The following is a 20,789-nucleotide window of genomic DNA, read 5'->3' on the forward strand; positions in this document are numbered from 1 at the left end:
TGTAAAAAAGAAGGTGATCCACTCCGCTGGAGCTGTTTGCCGATGTTTGTCATGTCTTTATAGCCCAAGATGTTATGTTTCTGACCCCCAGTGACCGTGAGATATTTATACACCCCGCTTCTTTCACATCCACTTTTGTAGTCGGAGTTCGTTCTGTCCATGTTGATTGTTCCTTGTTCAGACGAGCCTCTGGGTAAATGTGGAGGTTGGCTCAGGTAGCCTTTGTGAAGGAATTATGCATAAAGATTTGAATAGGGCAGTAAACTGGTATATATGGGCATATAAGATATATATGGCTTTGAGATCATGAAAGTTTAGCAAACATGGAGGGATGGGGTGGGAGAAAATAGGAGAAGGAGGATGGGGTGTCAAGGGCGAATCCAGGAATTCCGTAAAGGGAGGGGGAGGGCGCAAAAAATATTTCTGGTGTTACTTCCAGGTTTATTCAGCTGACAAGCGGGGAAAAAAAGGGCTCCCGTGCAATGATTACGTTTCTCGTGCTACTTCTGGGTTTTATTGGCTGACAAGCAAAAGAAAAACAACAACAACAACAACAACAAAAAGGCTTCAGTGCAATTTTCTGGTGCCACTACAATTGAAAATTAAATTATTTCTTTTATTCTTAGAAAAATTGCGTGCCCGGTGCCCCCCCCCCCCCCCCCCCCCCGTCTGCCTCTAGGTGTGGAATAAAAGGCTTTTGACCGGCATTGGTCACCTCATTGGTGCTCACTGTGCCTGTGTACCCCAGGATTGGAGTGGGGGGAGGGGGGAGAATTAGATTTTAACCTACAGATAAATGGCAAATATTCCTCTTTCATCCTCAAGATGTATTGATTTTTAGATCGTGTTTCAAAAAATGGATCTTATTTGCCACTGTTTGAACATGACCAAAAAACGAAAAGAAATGAAAGAAAGGTCAGTCTGCTGCAAGCGAAGTGTGCACGCCTGTTCAGTGACTGGAACATAAACCCAGTGTGGTGAATTGCATCATGGAATTGAAAAATTCAAGTTGTCGTTTGTTTGTTTGTTTCTGGCTTTGTGTTGATACACATCATGTGAAGCAAATTGTGGTGGAGGATTTAAAAAGATCAGGATGGATTGATTTTATTTTTTCATTGTGATGTGTTTTGCAAGGGTTAAATTATTTTCTTTTTATTTCCGCTCAAAAAGATCTAAGTTTTGAAAACCTGTGATTTCAGGTGTGTGTGAACGGGACTACAGATGCTCAACCGGTTGTGTGGTATGCTTGCATGATCATCACTAGATGCCAGTGGGCAGGTTCAAACCAAATCTGTTTAAATCTCTCAAATACATCTTGATTCCATCCCTGTCATCAGAACTCGCCTTGCATGCATTGTATGTGGCTTTGTCAGGCAAGCCTTACCTCAGGCTAGCTTCATGCAGTGCATTTAGCTATGGCATTGGAATGACATTATGACAGAAGTGGGCTCAGATTTTTTAGTGCTTGGGTTCACTGAACTGTTGGTGGTAGAGTACATTGTATGTAAACATACTGTCAAATGAGGAATGTTCGCATGCATTTTAATTTCGCGAATTTCGCGAGCGCCAAGATTCGCGAAATTAAAATGCAAGCGAAATTTCTTGTCTACACTATATGCATTGAACGCCAGTGGCAATTCGGGAACATTTCATGCCACAAAAAAAGGCCGGCGGCTCCAATTCGCGAAAATTTCGTGCCGGGAATATATCATGTTTTACAGTACTCAAATAAAAGTATTGGTTAGCTCTCCAGGGAGGGGGAAGGGAAGGATTAGTGTAAAGGAGGCTATAAATCATGATACCCATTTAAAAGCATCTGCATTCCCCTTGACTACATATCATATAATGTAACTATTGGCAGTACATATTTGTTGCACCCTATGTTCATTTAAGATTAATAGACTGGTGTTGCATTCCTGCCTTTTAAGTATTTTTTTTTCCTGACAATGTAATGCATTTAGGGCCATAATTACATCTGGATTACTTTTTCAAATGATCCAAATTTGCTTCTAATGCAGTCAAATGCTAGCTTGTGATTATGCAATTGTTCTTCATTTCTATTTTGATTTGTAATTGAAAGAAATCCTCATGTTGATCTGTTAATTCTTCAATTTCTTTCCCCTTAGATATGAGATGAAGGAATTAGTTGATTGGATCACATGACTGTATGATTGGATGCTGAAAATGACACATGTACATCAAAATTTTACATTTTCTGGCATACCTCCTTCCTTTGAAAAAAAAGAAGAAGATCTTCCATAACAGAATGCCAGCTTGCTAAAAGTTAATTGTAGGTTTTCCTGGCATAGCAACGAACAATCATTGCAAGACAGATTCTTGGAGTAAAAACAGGACTAGGCCAGGTTACTGACTTATTGATAGTATATATTTGTTTTTAATATGTCAGGTAATTGTCGACCAAGCTTTCTGGTTGTCAGAAGAAAAAAAACCTTTGCTAAAAAGAGTGTTTCTTTTCACATGAATGATTTGGTTGACCTTTTATATTGATCAGTGAGTCAGCTGAATGCCAGCCATGCATGTGTTACAGTTGGTAGCTTTTTGTTGGCATTTCATCAGATCTGCAAAATTCATTGGGGAACTTTACCCCAAGTTTCAAATAGAGAGGTATGTATGGCATGCCAGCTATGCACCCATGTCAGTATGTAGGAGTACACACAGTGGGCACCCCACTTTGTGCATGATCTTGTCAGGTTTAATGAGGGTTGTGTGTTAACTCGTTTCCAGGCATTGTCATTTCTCTTGTCTGGTGACCTAGACATTTTACTTCAGTTGTGCCGCATCATTAGAGGGAGTGGAGTCTGCACTGCCAAGGTGATGGATTTGGGTCCAACATTTCTAGCAACAAAATGTGAAGTGTTATCAAACTCTTCTGTCATAATCGTCTAAACAATAAACATAATTTGGTTTGCATAACCATTCAGTGCCAAATTTTGTGAGGGTACAGGTATGTGACCTTTTTGGAAGCCCGCCTGTAGTTCAAATGTTTAAGGGTGAAATGTTAGGAAATGTGAATGTGAGAGTTTGTTAGCTTCATATCGTCTGGCAATTTTTTTAGTCTACATGCTAATTTCATAGATATTTTTATGTACATGTTTTATAGACTGCAAGTTTGACAATTCGACAGTGATGGTAATATTATTTAATATCATGATGACTTTACACAAGCAAGTTAATGTCAAAATCAGATACAATTTTCAGATACACAATCAGTTGATAGCATATTTATGAAAGAGGCACTGAAATAATTGTGTTTAGGATTTTTTTATACCAATGGTGAACGAAAAGGATATTTTGAAAAGACTGCAAAGCAACCATGGGAAGTAGCAATTGAACAAATGGAGCGATTCTGTGTGGCCAAAAGAGCAGCACATGATTTCAGTGTTTCAAGGTCAAGACTCCTGCGTGTGCACTTATGGATGGTTGCTTTACGCGGTTATTCTCTCCTTGAAGGGGCAGAAGAAAAAAAGAGCAGAAAAGAATCTGAAAATGGCATTTAGCTTGTTCGCGTTCAAGCGGGGGATAGAGAGAGAGCATTTGCTTTTGTTTGCGACATCCCTATCCATTACATGATGAAAAAATGTCTCAATTGCCATGGAAACCGCTGCTTCCCTGCAGATAATGTTTCAGCGGCTGGCAGACGTGCATCATACCTCCAATTATGAGGTAATGGTGTGCTATAGGTCCAACGGGTGTGGTGAAGTGGAGGATGAGAGGAAAGAGGAACTGAAAAGAAGAGAAAAGGAAGATACGGTGTGCAGTTGTAACTGTATACATCAGGTTCAGTTCTTGGAATCAAGATTCTACATGTAGCTTGTGCAATCACAACCGCCTGCTCAAGAAGTGTCGAAACAAATAGCTACTATCTCTACACATCCAGTTAGTTTCATCTCTACCAATTCCGAGTATAAAGATGATGTCCAACGAGACAATGTAAACTCGCCGGTCATAATGTTGTCTCATCCTAGACATGTGATATGAATGTACAGGTGTTAAAAGAAAAAGGAAAAAAATATCAGTGTAACTTTTTAGTCAAGTTATGATATAAATTAGAAGATGCTCATATTGGCAAAGATGACATTTCACCGGAAGGCGTTGGTAATTTAAATGTCATGCACTGGTGGGGCATTCTTGTAGTCATCCATCATCCATCATAGTCATCATTAAGTCATGATCATGGTTTCTGTGGTTATAAGAGCAAACCTACCTCGGGCTAAGCTTGAAAGAAACTGTAGTCATTTCTTATATAGATAATTTTTGTTTTATTCGCTAGCAAACCAGTTTTACTTGTTGGCAAACTGTAAATGTGATTGGGTTCTTTTTGTCCCAACAACTACACCATCAGTCTTAATCTCATTGTCAAAAACACGAGGAGAGAGTGCGAGATGCTGCATGGGAGATAATTTACGATTAAAAAGATAATAATTGAACTTTGAATAATTGATCTGTTGTGTTTGCTAAATTTGCATCCCTTTGCTTGTTCCCCATTCATCTTTCTTACATAGGAGTGGAATAATGATTCTTGCGACTTGAGTAATTACATCTAATACGTCAAATGCTCCGATAGTCAAAATGTGGACTGTAGAAAGAACACTCTGAAAAGAAAAGCATTTCTTTTCTTTTTATTTCTCTCTCTCTCTCTTTTGTTGCTTCATGAATTGGTTACAATAGGGTGGGATGTTTATCTCAGTTGATCCAATTTACCAGGCCCTGTGATTGTTGCTATGACAACCTCACAAAATCTGATATGTGCGACAGAGCACTTTTTTTTTCAAGTGCTATCTTCCTTTGACTCAACATTTTTGTTCTCCATCCGCCATCAATGTGAGAATGGGAGATTTCTGATTCAGAGATAATTTCTCTGTGTAATTTTACTGGCACAGGTTGGCCAAGTTAAACCATCGAGTGCAGCATTAATGTCTCTCTGCTTGGCAGGAAGGGAGCAGTAGTGGTATGAGAGTTCCATGTCAATGGCAATTTGGTAGCACAGATCTGTTGAGTTACCTCCTATTCACAGACATTGGCATTAGCAAAGAGTAGATTTCAGTGACAAAAGGGCACAACTCCCCTTTCCCTCCACCCCACCCCACCCCACCATCTTACAAGAAGAATGCTGTACGTGTAGGCCACCCATTAATACCATTTCATTTATATGTAGACTGGGCCAAATGATATTTGGGAATCATACTGCAAGTTGAGGATTAAAAGGAGTTAACTCCACTGACATCATCTGCATCTAACTTCCTTTTGGTTTCACTGAGGCAACATAATCATTTTTTACTCTTGTCACTATATGAATTAATGTAATTTTGAAACTAGTATGTCAATGTGAAAACCATTATGTAAGTTTTGTAGTCAGTTTGCATTTTGACAGATAAAAGCTGAAAGCTGTCTTTGGTAGATACTGAATGTATCAAAGTGAAAATGTGAATTGAATGGACAACAAAGATATGAGCATTTTAGTAATTCCAACATCAGCAGCATTGGACTTTCTCATGTTGCTGTATCACATCAAAATGTGCTTTACTAGAGAGTGCCAGTCAAATGGATATAGAAGATAATAAATCTAAGTCAAGTGCCAAAATACAGTCAGGCTCTGTAATCAAGCTCAACATGAGTAATTTAGTCCAAAGATGAATTACTTGTCCAGGTGGGAAACATCAAATCCCCCCCCCCCCAACCCCCGTCCCCCTAGTGTTTACATCCTGCGTCGCTCAGTGCAATATGACGAGGTAGATTACAAGCCAGGAAGCTTTCATGAGCGTGATCATACATACCGGTATAGCTGCAAGCTGCGGAAATTAGCCGACAATTTCAGGTCTTGCCTTCAGCGACTGGTGAGCCAGAGGTCAACACCTCTTATGGAGATGCATCGGAGGTGTGATGAATTCAAGTGTTTACTGCTGACCAGAAAGACAACATCTTTTTGAATTGTCTGACCTATATTCCTTGAAGGTGACTAAAGTTAGACCAGAGATGTGGGAGCTCTTCCCACCTCCCTGGTTAGACGTATCTTGACTAGGTTATATATATATCTGTTTTACATTACATAATCATTATTTTATTACTTATTACTAAATTTGCAAAATAGGAAATTGCCTTGACTGATAACTACTACTGTATCTCCAGCCTTTTTGCTGTCGCAATTATTTAGTTCTCGTACAAGATAGAATCACTAGTGGAATTGTTACGATTTGTGCATTATTCTGAGAGTGTGGTATGAGTGGTCATGACCAATTGTGACCAAATGTTTGAAAGCATTCACTAGCAATTTAGCAGGAGTTGGGTTTTGCTTTCATGAATTTGAGCTTTGTTTTCCTACTGCAAGACAAAAGCCCTTGAGTGGCAGCAAACATTTCCTAGCTATTTTAGATATGTCCCTCCCTCTTACAAGTAATGTCAAGTGTATTTGTAGTCATTGAATTTGCTTTTTCTCTCTCCCTTTTTCCCCATTGTACATTTGGGCCAATAATCTAAAATTGCTTTGACGACACCTCGTTTCATAGTAGGATGCAATTCTGTTTCTGTGAACGGCTTTATCTGGAAGAGAGATGGTGCTGGATGGGGACAGCTCTCTTGAGATGGATCTAGAAGAGGTGTGACAAGATGTCTGCTGATGTCTTTTATTTTGATTCCACTCAAGTTGTGCTCTTCCATTTGTCCACGAAGACTTGATGACACATGGCACATCACACTCTCACTCTCATCACGCAGTATGTCGTTATATCCTGCGGACGTATAATTCAAGGACACTTCTGACTGGCCTCCCCCCCCCCCCCCCTGGTTATTTTGCTGTGAACACCCCTGACGAAGGTGCAGGAAGTGGGGCTGGGGAGATGATTTGCACTGCCTCATTCTCTACTTCTTCCTCTGCCCACATTTCTTTTCAGACGGCGATGCTCTAGCGTGTGAGCAAGGGACATTCTGTGAAAATGGTGGGACGTGCACGCTGATACCCAGCAACGATGAACAATCCGGTGGCACCCAAACTCTGAACTGCACGTAAGTACAGCACCCTGAAATTGTGCATCTCATTAATATTAGTGCATGTAATCTATGATCATCTTTTTTGCCTCATCCTCTTCTCCTTTGTCTTCTTATTCATCCTCTTTTTCTTCTACTATCTTCTTTCTTCTTCATCTTTATTTGCCTTTCAACTCATCACCCTTCACCCATCCTCCTTCCCCTTCTGCTCTTCCCCCTCCCCCTCTCTGTTTGTCTTCTCCTGCTACTTTTGCCCATATGTGATACTTTTTGGTACCTTTTGGTCCCGTTTCTCGCTCCTCTTCATCCATTTCATGTTACCTCTCTTGGTCCGATATGGCAAGCATTCTCTGTCTCTGTCTCATTTCTAGGCTATGTATTCTTACGATCACTTGATGCAGACATTTCCACTACGTACTCTGTACTGTGCATCCATTGTGATGGATTTGGTGCGAGGAGAGAGAGAACGTTTTGTAACTTCAATATTGACTGTAGACATAAGGAAAAAGAGCATGTCTGCACACTTTCAGGATCAGCAAAGGAAGATTCCCACCCTTTCCCTCATCTTGCAAGAAATTTGCCCCACCTCACCTCCCGTTTTCCACTCCGCTCCACTTCAAGTTCGTGCCACCTCCATCCCTCCCTACTCCAATATCCAATTTCTGCCCCCGGTTTGTCCAGTCCCGGCGTGATTAGCTCCAAATGGGAGCCTGAGCTGGGCAGACGCCGGTGTCTTCCGACCACCAGTGATTCGATGAAGGCTCTGGTGGGGCTGTCGAGTGGCGTCTCGTTAACTGAAAGCTGATCGACGCACGTCAGTCTGGAACAAAATAACGCGTCACTCGAAAGTGAAGAACCAGGGAAAACAAAGGGGGACAGAGAGGGATGGAGAGTGAGAGAGAAAGAGGGAAGTGGTTGAAGAAGAGGATAGGGAGTGGGGGTAATACCAAACCCCCCTCTTGGTGTGACTTGAGCGTAATGGGCTCAATGACAAGTGGCAGCCTTAACGGGGCTCCACCTCTTGATGGAAATCAATTCATTTCCCCCAATCAGCGTTGCTTTCTTTCCGGTTACCATGGTGTTGAAGCTACTCTAACCAGCCCTGCACTTTCTCTCTTCCATTATGCTGCACAGGAGAGGATGAGGAGAAACCGTAACCAGGAAAACCTTGCCATCCTTTCCCTTTCCTTCAGTTTTTCTCTCTTTTTTTTTGTGGAACTGGCATCAAGCTTTCCTGATCACATTACGTCTTTTAGAGTTTTGCAGTATTTGTGTGATTGTCCCCCCCCCCCCCATCTCAGTAGTCCCTTGAGAAAAGGAAGATGAGATTTTTAGCGGGAAAGAAACCATGACTTCCATCCTCTGCTTCCCACATCATCTGTTGCTGGAGGTTTGATTATTTCACAGCCCATCCAAAAAAACAACAGCAACAACAACAACAAGTGAGGATGATAGTATACTATCTATTGCATGCAGAGATGAGACGTAGATTTGACAATCTCAAAGAAGAAAGAATTTGTGGAGCAAAGTGGAAACTTGAAAAAACATAAAGGGGCTGTATTTTCCTGTCATGTGCATACTTAACCCCTTTAGTGCTGGTACTGTATGTCTTGGATTGGGATGATGCTTTCTCCATGCATAAGTTAGACTGACATGTGTGAGAAAGAAGAATTGGCAAAGAGCATTAGCATGGTACAAGGCAATGCATGTAAGATCAATACCGATATCATAGTCTTAATGTGTGCGTATCATTAAAGTTTATTTATTATTATTATTATTATTATTAATGGTGTCTTTGTTCAACAAATCATTGATCGCAGCCTGAGGCTGAATTACAAATGATTTTACAAAAGTGAAAAATATACATACACAGTATTACATAAATATACAAATGTAAACTAACAAAATCAAAATAACATGCAGGCTCACACAAAACAAGAACAATTCGAACAAGAACAATTCAAACAAGAAAGAAACTCTCAGGCACTGCATACACAAAAAATAATAAAAATTTGAATTGATGTGGATTGTTGACCCTAAAGTTTCCAAAGAATCACTGCCAATCAGTACATAAATTCACTAAGTTCCATGAAATTACATCATACCTTAAACCATTTCCGGGTATGAGGAAAAAAAATTGAAATTATAACATTTTCACTTTATGTTTGACCTTTAGCCCTGATATTTCCAAAACAATTTCTGCCCATCAATACATGCATATTCACTTAGTTCCATGAAAGTTCCTTGAACCATTTCCCAGATATATATATAAAAAAAATATTTTCACTTGACGTTTGACCTTGTGGATGTGAACATCCATGTTAGCCCTACCCAGTATTTCTGATGAGCAAAATTAAAAGGAAATTTAATCGTTTACTTCATGGTTTGTTTGTTTTTTTTTCTGTGGTTGCCAGATGTCCTGTGGGTTTTGGTGGGGAGCGGTGTCAAGACACCTTGCGATGCCCCGGCCTTCACTGTGGACCGAACGGAAACCTCTCACCGGACGACTGCGTCTGCGTTTGCCAGCCACGGTACTCCGGCCGAGATTGCTCAGGTGAGGTCATGTCAGTGCCCTAGTCACGTAACCTTTTTATACATGCTTCTTATTCTTAGCCTCAACAAAGTTTGTTGAATAATGGATCATCTATATCCTGTAGAGAGTGTGCTAGCAGTGTACATGTGTTTCCTCCTGATTTTATTTTCTAGATGAGTATTTTTGTCTGTCATTAGTATCCATCGCAGACTTTGTTAGTTTTACGAATGTAGCCAGATCATGTCATATGAAGTTTGTCTGTGGCATTTGTCATAGATGCATGCTGAACAGCATACAGTGATGCACTGGGAGATTTGAAGTAATTGATGCATGAGCTTGGAGTGGCTACTACGCCTATCGAGCTGATCGGCACTCGAGGCACCCACATGATATGGATCAGAAATTGACATGAATATGCCCATGTCTGTGGTAACCTGCTGATGTGCGGTATAAATCGCTGTAGGAAGGGGCATAGGTAGGCTCGTTTGTGTGGTATCTGTGCCATGCTGTACCTGTGTATTGTATAATCATGAATCCTGTGAAACAGGAGGAATAAATGCTATAAATGTTTCATATATTTACATGTATATATCTATATATTATACTTGATTATTCCCTTATCTGGACACACACTCAAAAAGTCATGAAAAAGTTAATGAAAAGAAATTAATTCATTATACATGAAATAGAAACTGGTCCAATACCATGAGAGCACAAACATGAGATATGTCTAGATGTATAAATTGGTGAATTGAATATTTTTTGTCTTGCCCAATGTTGGCTGGTGCATGATAGTTTGACAAATCATAAACTCATTTATGAGACAAATAATGATTACGTATCAGCAGTTCACTTACTAGAGCCCTCCAATATACAATATTCCGCAGGTAGCCTGCCCCACCTTCCACAACCACCCCACCCCAAAAGCCCACAATCTTCATTTTGACAGCTTTTAGTTTTCCGGTGAGAGGGGCTTTCTATGTGAGCAGTGAATATTACGCACAGACAAATTTCCATTTGGGACATGATGGAATGTAGATGCAGGTCACTCTAGATTTTGCCGATAGGGAAGGGGAGCTGTGTGTAAAAACCAAAGAATGCTCATCAGAGATTTTGATATCAGTGTCGGGTAGGATAGTGCATGGGGGCTCTTGTTTATGGTCCAGACATGATTCGAAGGCATTTGGCTCCTTGTTTATTCCGTTGATAGCAGAAGAATCGCGGTGGTTGCCGTCAGCTTATCAAATCCATCTCAGAAAGCGAGGCACGAGAAATCCGAAAGAGCGCCGGTTTTCTATTAAGTGGAGGAGCTCTCGCAAGCCTCAAGTGCTGGACTTATCTCGACAAGATTAATGGAGAGCCGTGGGCAAGAAATGCCCACAAAATGCTCATGTGTAACCACTTTAGTAAGAGGAATAGCTAAATTCCCATACATTTATTTTTAAAAATGGATGGAAGAGGAAGTTGTTCGCTATCATGACGTTGACATATGCTTGACATGAGCTATTAGTTTGCCCGTGGGAGTGATACTTTATTCTTAGAATGAAAATTACAAAACTAGACCCGAGAGAAGTGGCTTGTTTTCTTAAAGAAAGTGAGATAGTCAATGTGTATATTGCTTGAAGTGAGTATTCCCTAAAGCAGGGCTCTTCTACGAGCAAGGCCAGAACTTGATCATCTAAACTTTGTCTGAAACATTTAATTCCCAAAAACAGAGAATACAAAATCCTGATATTTAAACTTGATAATAGTGCAATTTTTTTCCTGAACTGAATAAACATGTGGCAGTAGCCAAAATGATATCCTATGCCAAGGCTGTGTCCCAAGAGAAGCAACACTTAATAATCCAAACTATTTCATATGAGAATGCTGCCTTTGCCTTCTAAATGTGTGGTAATGAATATGTGGATTCAATCAATGATGAAACAGAGCATTATGGGTAGTTTCTAGTTTCCCATTTTCTACTAAAGAAGAAAAAGAAGACAATCTAACTTGCTGTAGAAGGTCACTGCAAATCCAAAGTTTTGTTCTCTGTGAAACATTTTTGTGGACCTTCTGTCATTTCTGCTTCATCTGCTTTCCATCTTCCTGTGTGTACACACTTAAATGTGCCCACACACACACACACACACACACACACACACACACACACACACACACACACACACACACACACACACACACACACACACACACACACACACACACACACACACACACACCACACAATCTGTGTATGTAGATAGACACATGTATATACATGGGGGGGGGGCATGAGGTATTCTTGTGGCGGGCATCAATCATGGCACTCAAAGACGGTGGTACAGATTGGTGGATTTTAGGAAGCCTTGCCTTCCGGTAGATGCATCACTTCTGTCTGGTTGCCGACGGCGACATCCGGACGGATACGCGCATCCTGCCCTAGACATATTATTTTCTTGTCACCTCTCATCTCTCCCGGTTCATCTCCACCTGCAAAGATATCTCTTCCTGCATGTTTTCCCTGCCCCTAAGTTCACCTGCTCTCCGAGCAGTTTTGAAATTGAGTCATAGATGATTGGAAAGCTGATCGATATGAACATTTCTGCGCATTCGAGCAAGTTTGAACCATCCTTTGCACTTTGCAGGTAACACATTTTGCCGTAGCATGATGATATTGTTCTTCATTATCCTTAATCAAGTCCAGATAATGGATAGTAATTTAAAAGTTTCTCTCCACAGAATGTCTGGTAGATATTTTGTTTGAGTTTGTGCATCTTTGTATATCAGTTTTGTATTGTTTCTTGTGTCTTTTAATAGATGTACTTGTATGTGTGTGTCTGTTGCTCTTGTGTAACTGTTTGTCTCCATGTATTTGAGTGCAGCCCATATCTCTCTCATTAGTGCTTAAAATTTGTGTGCGTGCCCATTACTGTTAGAATACGAAAAAATACCACGTACTATTTATACCCTATGCTAGCTTGATGAAATTTGATTACAAGGGAAAAAGGAAATGGATGTCAACTTAAAGTTGAGGAATCCTGCAGTTTATCAGGAGAGAAAAGAAATGTATTGACTTTGCATATTCATTAGATGTGGTCATGATGATCAGAAAACCTAAAAAGAGCTACATTCCAGCTGATTCCACATGTATTTAAAGAGGGGGCTGAAAATATTTTTTCAGGTGCTAGTTCCATTTCCAGATTTTGGGTATTTTCTGAAAAATAGCCTTTCTGTCATCTATGCATAAGACCGGGCTCATCGAATTAAGTAAAAGGGGTGATTTTGTTAGCTTTGTGCAAAAACTACACTTTTTGATTTTTAGAACTTGTTACCATCCATCTTCTACACATGTGTGATCCATCAAAGAGTGCTTGAAAAACCAACGACAAAAAACTAAGCAAATGAAAAAGCCTTGATCAGAAATCAATGTGCTCAATGAGTATGCCTAATATGATATTCTGATAACCTCCTTCATATAGCAATTAGAACAGTTAGAAATCCCCCCCCCCCCCCCCAGTGCGTTTAAGGGATAAATCAGTGCATTATAAAAGATCAGAAATAATTCATTGTGCTCAATGAGTATGCCTAATATGATATTCTGATAACCTCCTTCATATAGCAGTTAGAACAGTTAGAAATCCCCCCCCCCCCCGTGCGTTTAAGGGATAAATCAGTGCATTATAAAAGACCCATAACTTTAAATGATCTAGAATGATTAATGCATATATCAATTCTTTGAATGGCAATGGTTCTGCCATTTTCTTTTCCTTTATCATCTTAACAGTTCTCAGTGACAACCACACACAGCCTTGCAGTGGATACTATGCGAATTACTGTCTAAATGGTGGAACGTGCCATCAGCTCGTGGGGATCGACAAGCCGACTTGCAAGTAAGTCTCTGACTGTCATCAAAATTCCACTCTACAGACACCAAAGATGCCATTGGCTTTCTCTTTTTTTTTTTCCTTCTTCTTCTGTTTATCCAATATTTTGTTCAACAATTTCTAGTGCACCCCCACTGCCCCCAAATCATTCATCCATACATTTTTGTGATATCAGAAGTTTTGATTAACCTCTCACACAGATTCACACTTTTGAGTTGCAAATTTCATCAGAAATGCACCCCCTCACATTAGGATGTAGCTGTCTACCCCAGATATGGAAATGGTAGATTCCTATTCTTGCATGCACCTTTTGTCCTAGTAACATACACTTGTATCTGGTTTTCCGTGCTCACTGATGTTAGTGGGTGGGGGAGTCGGTGGAACAGGAGCAGACAAAGGCAGTGCGTGTACAGTGACACTCACTTCTCAAACCATGCAAAATTAATAACCAATATTCAATGTCAAGTAAGAGTTCCCTTTAACACATGCCATAAAGAAGCTAAAATCAGGTACGTGAAGAATATATACATCAATTTCACAATCCCCTGCTGTAAATCTCTGTCTCAAGAAATTTGACATGGCCCCATTTCATATGCGACCAAGCGAGAAACATAATGGCTGCTTAAATTCGGCATTTCCAGTGGTCTTTATGAATGAATCAATATCCATCTCTTTATACTGTCTTGACCTTTACAAACTGGTGGTCATTTCCTCAAATCATATACAAAACCAACTGCATCATTAACTGGTCTGTCATTGTTTTTTCCTACAATGCAGCACATATTTACTGGAATAGGAGAGTTTGAGAATGTTTTGACCTCAAGAAAAAGGAAAAGCATATAACGGACGTGGCAATAATTTTCCATAAATTCACTTTTGGGGAGGGGGAGGTGTTGGAAAGTAGAGTCGGAAATATTATTCAAACGTATCAAAGCCTCAAGGAAGGAAGAAATCTCTCTTAAATCTCGAAAATAAAGCAGATTGTTATGATATGGAATGAGTCACGGGCAGCCCCCGGCTGCTTTTCAGGGAGTCTTGAGTTTTGACACCTGGTTCTCAGTGTTTGTTTACCCTCTTCTTGTCATATTCCATCCATCACAAATGGTTTTAAAGCTCTGAAGCCCTGCAAGATAAATAAAGCAAACTGAATACTCCCATTTTGCTGTTCCCCAAATTAGAATAGGCATCACACACTCTGAAACTACGATGCATCAATTGCAATGCAGTTTAATGCTCCTGTCTGGCCATAAGACTTCCAAAATATTGATGATGAAATATTCTTTGATAAGTTTCATGGCAAACACACAAATGCAGTGTTTCCATGCATAATTTGTTATTCCTGCACAAGAGCATTATTTCTTGGTTTGATTTGATTTGTGGAAATACACCATTCAAATTGAATCAAAATTGAAACAAAATAGTATAATCAGCAGGTCATGCTGTAAGTGTTTCAATTCTGCTTAACATAATTGTAAACACAAATTTATTTAGGAAAAAAACTATTGTAAAAGTAGAGGCACATTGTGCTTTTATAGGAAGATGCGTAGGATGGTAACTGATTTGAAGATATGGACATGACACGTGCAGCTAAGGGTGTAGGAAGATTTTTGGTGATGCTGTGGATATGAAAACATTGTGGCTGATTTTCCCTATACAAACTGAACAATGCATCATAAGATGTACTGTGAATAGCATCCTCCTACCATGGAGGGCACCTAAAAGGAAACAGAATCAGCATAGTCTTGTGTATGTGCAGATCACCTTTTGGTCGAGACGTTTTGCATGTCTCGGTATCATTTGCGTACTCTGCGTGGAATGGAGGAATTGAAAGAAAGTTAGATATAGAGCAAGAGAGCAAAAGACCATAAAAGAATTTACAGTGGATAATTATGATTGGAAAATTTGCTAACTAGCCAGAGGGATAGAGAGGAAGGGGGGGGGGGAGGTCTTCTGAGGGTAGTTTGAAGCTGTTAAAGTTTTTGACCAAGATTTATTTTGTCAAACAGTTGTCTCTCTCCTGACATCAAAATATGTGACCAAGATGTAAAAGAGAGAGATGGAGAAGAAAATAGTCTTGGGAGGAGGATTGGGGAGGATGGGGGGGGGGGGGGGGGGGAGGAAGTGAAGAGATAGATGGACATGTGGATAGAAGCGGTATTCAGTGTTGCTCATCTGCTCTTGTAGAGTTAATGAATAACCCTATTGAAAATCAGATCACTGATGTAGTTCGTAAGGTCACAGACAAGAATATAAGTCTTCCAGGAGAGATGGGAATTCAAGATAATGTGCGGCAAAGAGATGAGAGAGGAAAAAAGTGAAGGCATTGATTTTGCTTGGAAAGTATAGAAATCAGGAGGAGAATTGAAGTTTCAGGTATTGTTGGGGATAAGGGAGAAGACGGAAAAAAAAAAGGGAGGAAAATAACTGTGAGAACCTGTGTATGATAGTGAGTCAGAGCATGTGCGTGGCACCACCAATTGATTGTGGGAATGAACGATGATGATGAAGTGTTTGGATGGTTCTGGGAAATTAATGAATAGAGAAAGGAGGATAGATGTATAGGTGAGGTGGGGAGAAAGGGATTGAAGGGGGAAAAAAAGAAAAAAAAGAAGGGAGAAAGAGTAATGAAAACATATGAGTGTAAAGCTCGGGACCGATGCGCAAATGGATGAGAGAGATATGTCGGCACCACGGGCAAACAAATCGTCTCCAAGGACAGGTAGAGATGAGTTGATGAGGGGATGTGAGGGAGCGGCGACGGGGATGGGAGGGGAGAAGCCTCAGTGGAGGAGCCTCGGTGGAGGAGAAAGTGTTTGAGAGTCACGTTGTGTTTGTTCCCTGCAGGAATGGGTGGGGGGGATGGAGGAAGAGGGGCGGTGGAACTGTATGTGGGATTGGGTGTTCTTTGGGTGATTTAGCATCTATAGGGATTACTCTAATCAGGGATTAAACCATATACTGGCTGTAAATCTGGATTTGAGGTGGGTTTTTTTTAAATCAATCAATTCTACTGATGCATTGCATTTTTCCAAATTGAAGAAAAATTATTGAGCCCCAGGGTTTGTTCTACATTTTATAGGCAACTAATGGGAAATTATACAGTGGGGCTCATTGATATATTGATCACCACACCAATCACTATGTTGATCAATATACTGGGCTATATATTGATCTTTGTATAGATAGTTTTGATCTTTATTCATATGATATATTAAAGAGCATTTTGATCGCGATGTATTGAACAAAAAAATATTCATTTGCAGCAAATAGATACTTTGCCATGCTACAGCTTAAACATGAAGTGGTTCAGATCAGAGATCATGTGTTTAAATTGAAATTAATATAAGCAAATGAAAATTGTGTTTTTCTATTATGAGTGCATTTGCTGTTATATAGCTTGATGGGTGAATTAATAGATATCTAGATAGATAGATAGATAAATAGAGAGATAAAAGGGAGAGAGATTTATTATATTACATAGATACAAAAAATTTGTGTGTACAAAAATATATATTATGCATAGACATGTTTGCATATGGCATTGCAGTTGTTTAGAAACATGATGCTTTTACCCAGACACATGTGCACATACACACACACACTCTCTCACACACATACACACACACACACTCACACACACACACACACACACACACACACACACACACACACACACACACACACAACCACACTGCAATCCCTTGCACCTGTGTTGCACAGTGAAATTAGCACTGCTCTTTTTCTGCACTGCCATTTCCACCGCACCCCCATTCTCCCGATGCACCTAGATTTTTTTTTTGTCCTGTTACACTCACTCCCCATTACTCAAGTTGATATTTTAACCAGATGAAATAACAGAAATTTGCTGTGTTTAATAAACATGCTTGTTTAATTCACAGACATTTAGTTTTTGTCTGCTTATATACTCCGTCAATGGAATAATAGATTATATTCATGCCATAAATGATAATCAGCCGTATAGATATTGGATAAATGCTGGATTCAAATGAATTCAGTTCAACCATGCCTTTTGCCAATATTATCTTTATTTCAGCTATCGCATTATTATAATTTTTTGGCATATCACATCAAATGCCATGAATTAACATTCAGCTCAATACGTAGCTGCCCTGAAATATTCATATGCCATGGATCTATGTAATGCAGATTACAGAAAGCGAAAATAACAAGATGTGAGGGGGCAATATTTTTTTCGAAACCATTCCACCTGCAAAACTCAGCCTCCATCTCCTCTACCTGGAATTAAATTTGATGATCCGATTGTAACATGGAATGAGCTAAGAATAGATGCTACGAATATTGATGTGAAAATTAGTGTGTGCACATAATTTGTTCTTCTCTTGATTAAACTGGCATATGGTGAGATTAATATCCCTTTCCAGGTCCAAATTATGCCTCGCAGCTCAGTGGAGCTTTCTTTGATATTGTATTTGGAACAATGAAATCAGTTCCACATTTTTCATTCGTTTCAGGTTGCTTTTTTTTTTTGTTTCTTTTTTTTATGGAGCTACATAATCTGAGTATTACTTCCAGACAGAGGGGTAAATATGAAATATTCATGAAAACCAAATTTACATTTTTTTTTATTGTCAATTCATCCAAAATTTGGGGAGAGGAGGCTTCAATTTGAGAATCGCACAATGATTCACACTCACCATGTGCAAGGACCAAGGTGGAGAAAAAAAACCCAAAAAAGATGAAAGGGACTATGAGGTATATACCACTTACTGAGGCAGCTTCTTATTTAAATGTGGTAATTTCAACTCACAGATTTTTTTTTTTTTTCAAATTCAAAAGATGTATAACCCAGGATATATGTCATGTTTCACTGCACTTTCCAGACTGTAATTGTGCATGCCTGTATTCTGCTATGCCAACGTCACATTAGCATGGCTGTGTGCACACACCATCAATCAACAAATTGACCATCGCATGTACTTGTATCTGAGCATGATATACGTGCATTGCATTGCATGATGTTTGCTATACTGGCTCCTCCTAAAGTGACTGGAATTTGAAAAGAAAAAAAAAATATGGGAGCGCCAAATTATGCCAATTAAGTTTGCTCTGTGTGTGACTTTAACATAAGTGCATGCATGCCTGGCGAATGATAACAATTCCAGTTTTCATGAACACCAATATTTCCTCTCTTTTGATAAAATTTGACACCAGGAGTATGTCTATCCCTAGCTTGGGTGTTACCACACAGAGATGCTGTGGTGTGTTTTTGTTCTTTTTTTTTTCTTCCTGATATGTCGCCTTCGCATATTAAGGTCATACGAAAAGAGGAGCATACGAGTTATGCATTTCGTTTTGTGTCTGCAAGAGAGCAGAATCTATGAGTTTTTAATTTGTATGTATCCTTTAATGCCTTTTGTTTATGTTTTCTGCTATCATATGTTTTCCTCGAGCATTTATGGATTACTGCGCACTCTTTAATCATGATGCATTTTGGAACGAGAAGAGAGAAAGAATTGACACATCACCGAACTCATCAAAATCTGCACTCTCACATCGTTTTTGTATCACCTTTTCTCATTCATGTATGATTTTTGCAAGAACTGTCTATACTTCCAATTTATTTTTTTCACTTTCACATAGGCCTGTATATTTTTTTTTTTTGTAAATGAAAACAGGGACTAAGGTATACTATCAAACATGCCTTAACTTTCATGGGTAAGATTTAGATTAATTTAAACTTGGTAGCTGTGATTCCAGCCTCATACTTGTTTTTCCTGTTTTAGTCAATCAGTCATCGGTTTTTACAAGCTGGTAAAAAGAATCCTGTAAACTGGCACAGATCTTACACCATATATTTTAGATATTTGAGGAAAAAGTTTCATAAAAGACATCAAGGGGATTGCAAAATAAATGGTGTTTCTTCCATCATTGCCAATCAATATGTAAAGTACATTCCAAAGTGTTAAGAGTCTGATTTTAAGATTTATGCTGCCAGCTTTTAGTGATATTGAGTTTGTTGTAACAACCTTCCTCCCACCCCCCCCCCCCAAAAAAGACATAAAATCCAAGTTTCTGCAATGTCTACCACAAATATGATATCAAATTATAAACAAAGCTGTGTATGTCATATGATATTCTCATTGATATTGAGTGCCATATCCACTGTTGATACAAAATGGCTTCACTCAATTGTACTTGCTTTTTACTATGGATTCTGGTTCAACCAGTGATAGCATCAGGGATCAAATTTGTTAGGCAGTTTAGGCAGTTTAGTATGCCTATAATTTTGTTCAAATAGAATTGTCAGTCTTCATCATTTTTACCATTATAGAGTACAAAAAATGGGGGTTTTATTCTAATGCATAGCTGCCATAATGAGAAACATTCCAAATTCATCCTTTAAACCCTTACTGTCATGATAAATTCAATGTGTTTTAAAGGGGGAGGGGTTCTCTTTATTCCAGCTCTGTACATAACGTGTGGGAAGATCCCATTTTCCCCCTCCTGTGTCTACAATGTCACTGTGGATCTGTGTTTAAAGACGACTCTGTACCTCTCTCATATCATCTCCCATATCTGCACTATGTTCACTTAGATATGGTTGCTATGTTCACACTCCTGTACATCTTCATAAGTCTGTCCACCGTATTCTAATGCCACAATTCTTACCTATACTCACTCACTAAAATCTAATTGTAGAAACATCAGTATAGCTGAATTACCTCTAAATTAACCTGTAAATGAGCAGTGGTTTTTCTTATGAAAAGTTGATACTTGATATATTACTCTCTTCTTGATTAATTGATAATACTTTCCTTTAAACATTAAAAGTGTATGTATAAGTATGAGTGTAGTTATTGTCCTTTAGCCTAGAGCTTTTGTTTCCTGCATTATAGATCATGTGTACTGAAGATGACAACTCACTAAGGTTCTTATACACCAATTTCTGTATTTATTGTTTATTTTCTGGAGTGCTTGTATTTTAGTACGCTTTACACACATGCACAAGAACAAAATTATGTGCTTGTCAAAACCTTGGTAGAAATGGTATAGCTTTTTGGTCCACATTTTTTAAAGTTATCTGATAAAGATACAGACGTAAAATAACTAAAGAGTACATTTTAAAGCAGTCCTTGGCAACAAATGTTTGTTACTTGTACACACTCTAACATTCACTTGTTATAAGAACACACTGTGACTGTTCATGGTAGAGAGGAGTGTAAGTGATGCAAGTATACGAGAAAGTAACATTTCAAGCACCACGCCTATTATGTCTAGTATTATGCCTATAAGTGTACTGGTTGGCCCCACAAAAGCAGGAAATAATGTTTTGCAAATTCTTTGTTTCTCTTCCTTTACTTCATTATTTTGTTTTCCATTTTCTCTATAATGGGTTGCCAAACTAC

The 20,789-nt window shown here is 39.2% G+C and overlaps 1 protein-coding gene across 1 annotated transcript in view; it reads left to right on the plus strand.

Moving 5' to 3' along the window:
* The window catches only part of LOC139725731 (uncharacterized), a 198,769-nt gene that overhangs the window by 155,606 nt on the left and 22,374 nt on the right, over positions 1-20,789 (plus strand). The window contains exons 6-8 of the mRNA XM_071636815.1: positions 6,909-7,020; positions 9,417-9,556; positions 13,302-13,407. Of these exons, the coding sequence (XP_071492916.1) occupies positions 6,909-7,020; positions 9,417-9,556; positions 13,302-13,407 (358 nt within the window). The remainder of the gene's footprint in view (positions 1-6,908; positions 7,021-9,416; positions 9,557-13,301; positions 13,408-20,789) is intronic.

The sequence above is a fragment of the Diadema antillarum genome, unplaced genomic scaffold (genome assembly GCF_040938485.1).
Source record: "Diadema antillarum isolate AM-2024a unplaced genomic scaffold, OU_Dant_1.0 seq00000057_RagTag, whole genome shotgun sequence".
Lineage (NCBI taxonomy): Eukaryota > Metazoa > Echinodermata > Echinoidea > Diadematoida > Diadematidae > Diadema > Diadema antillarum.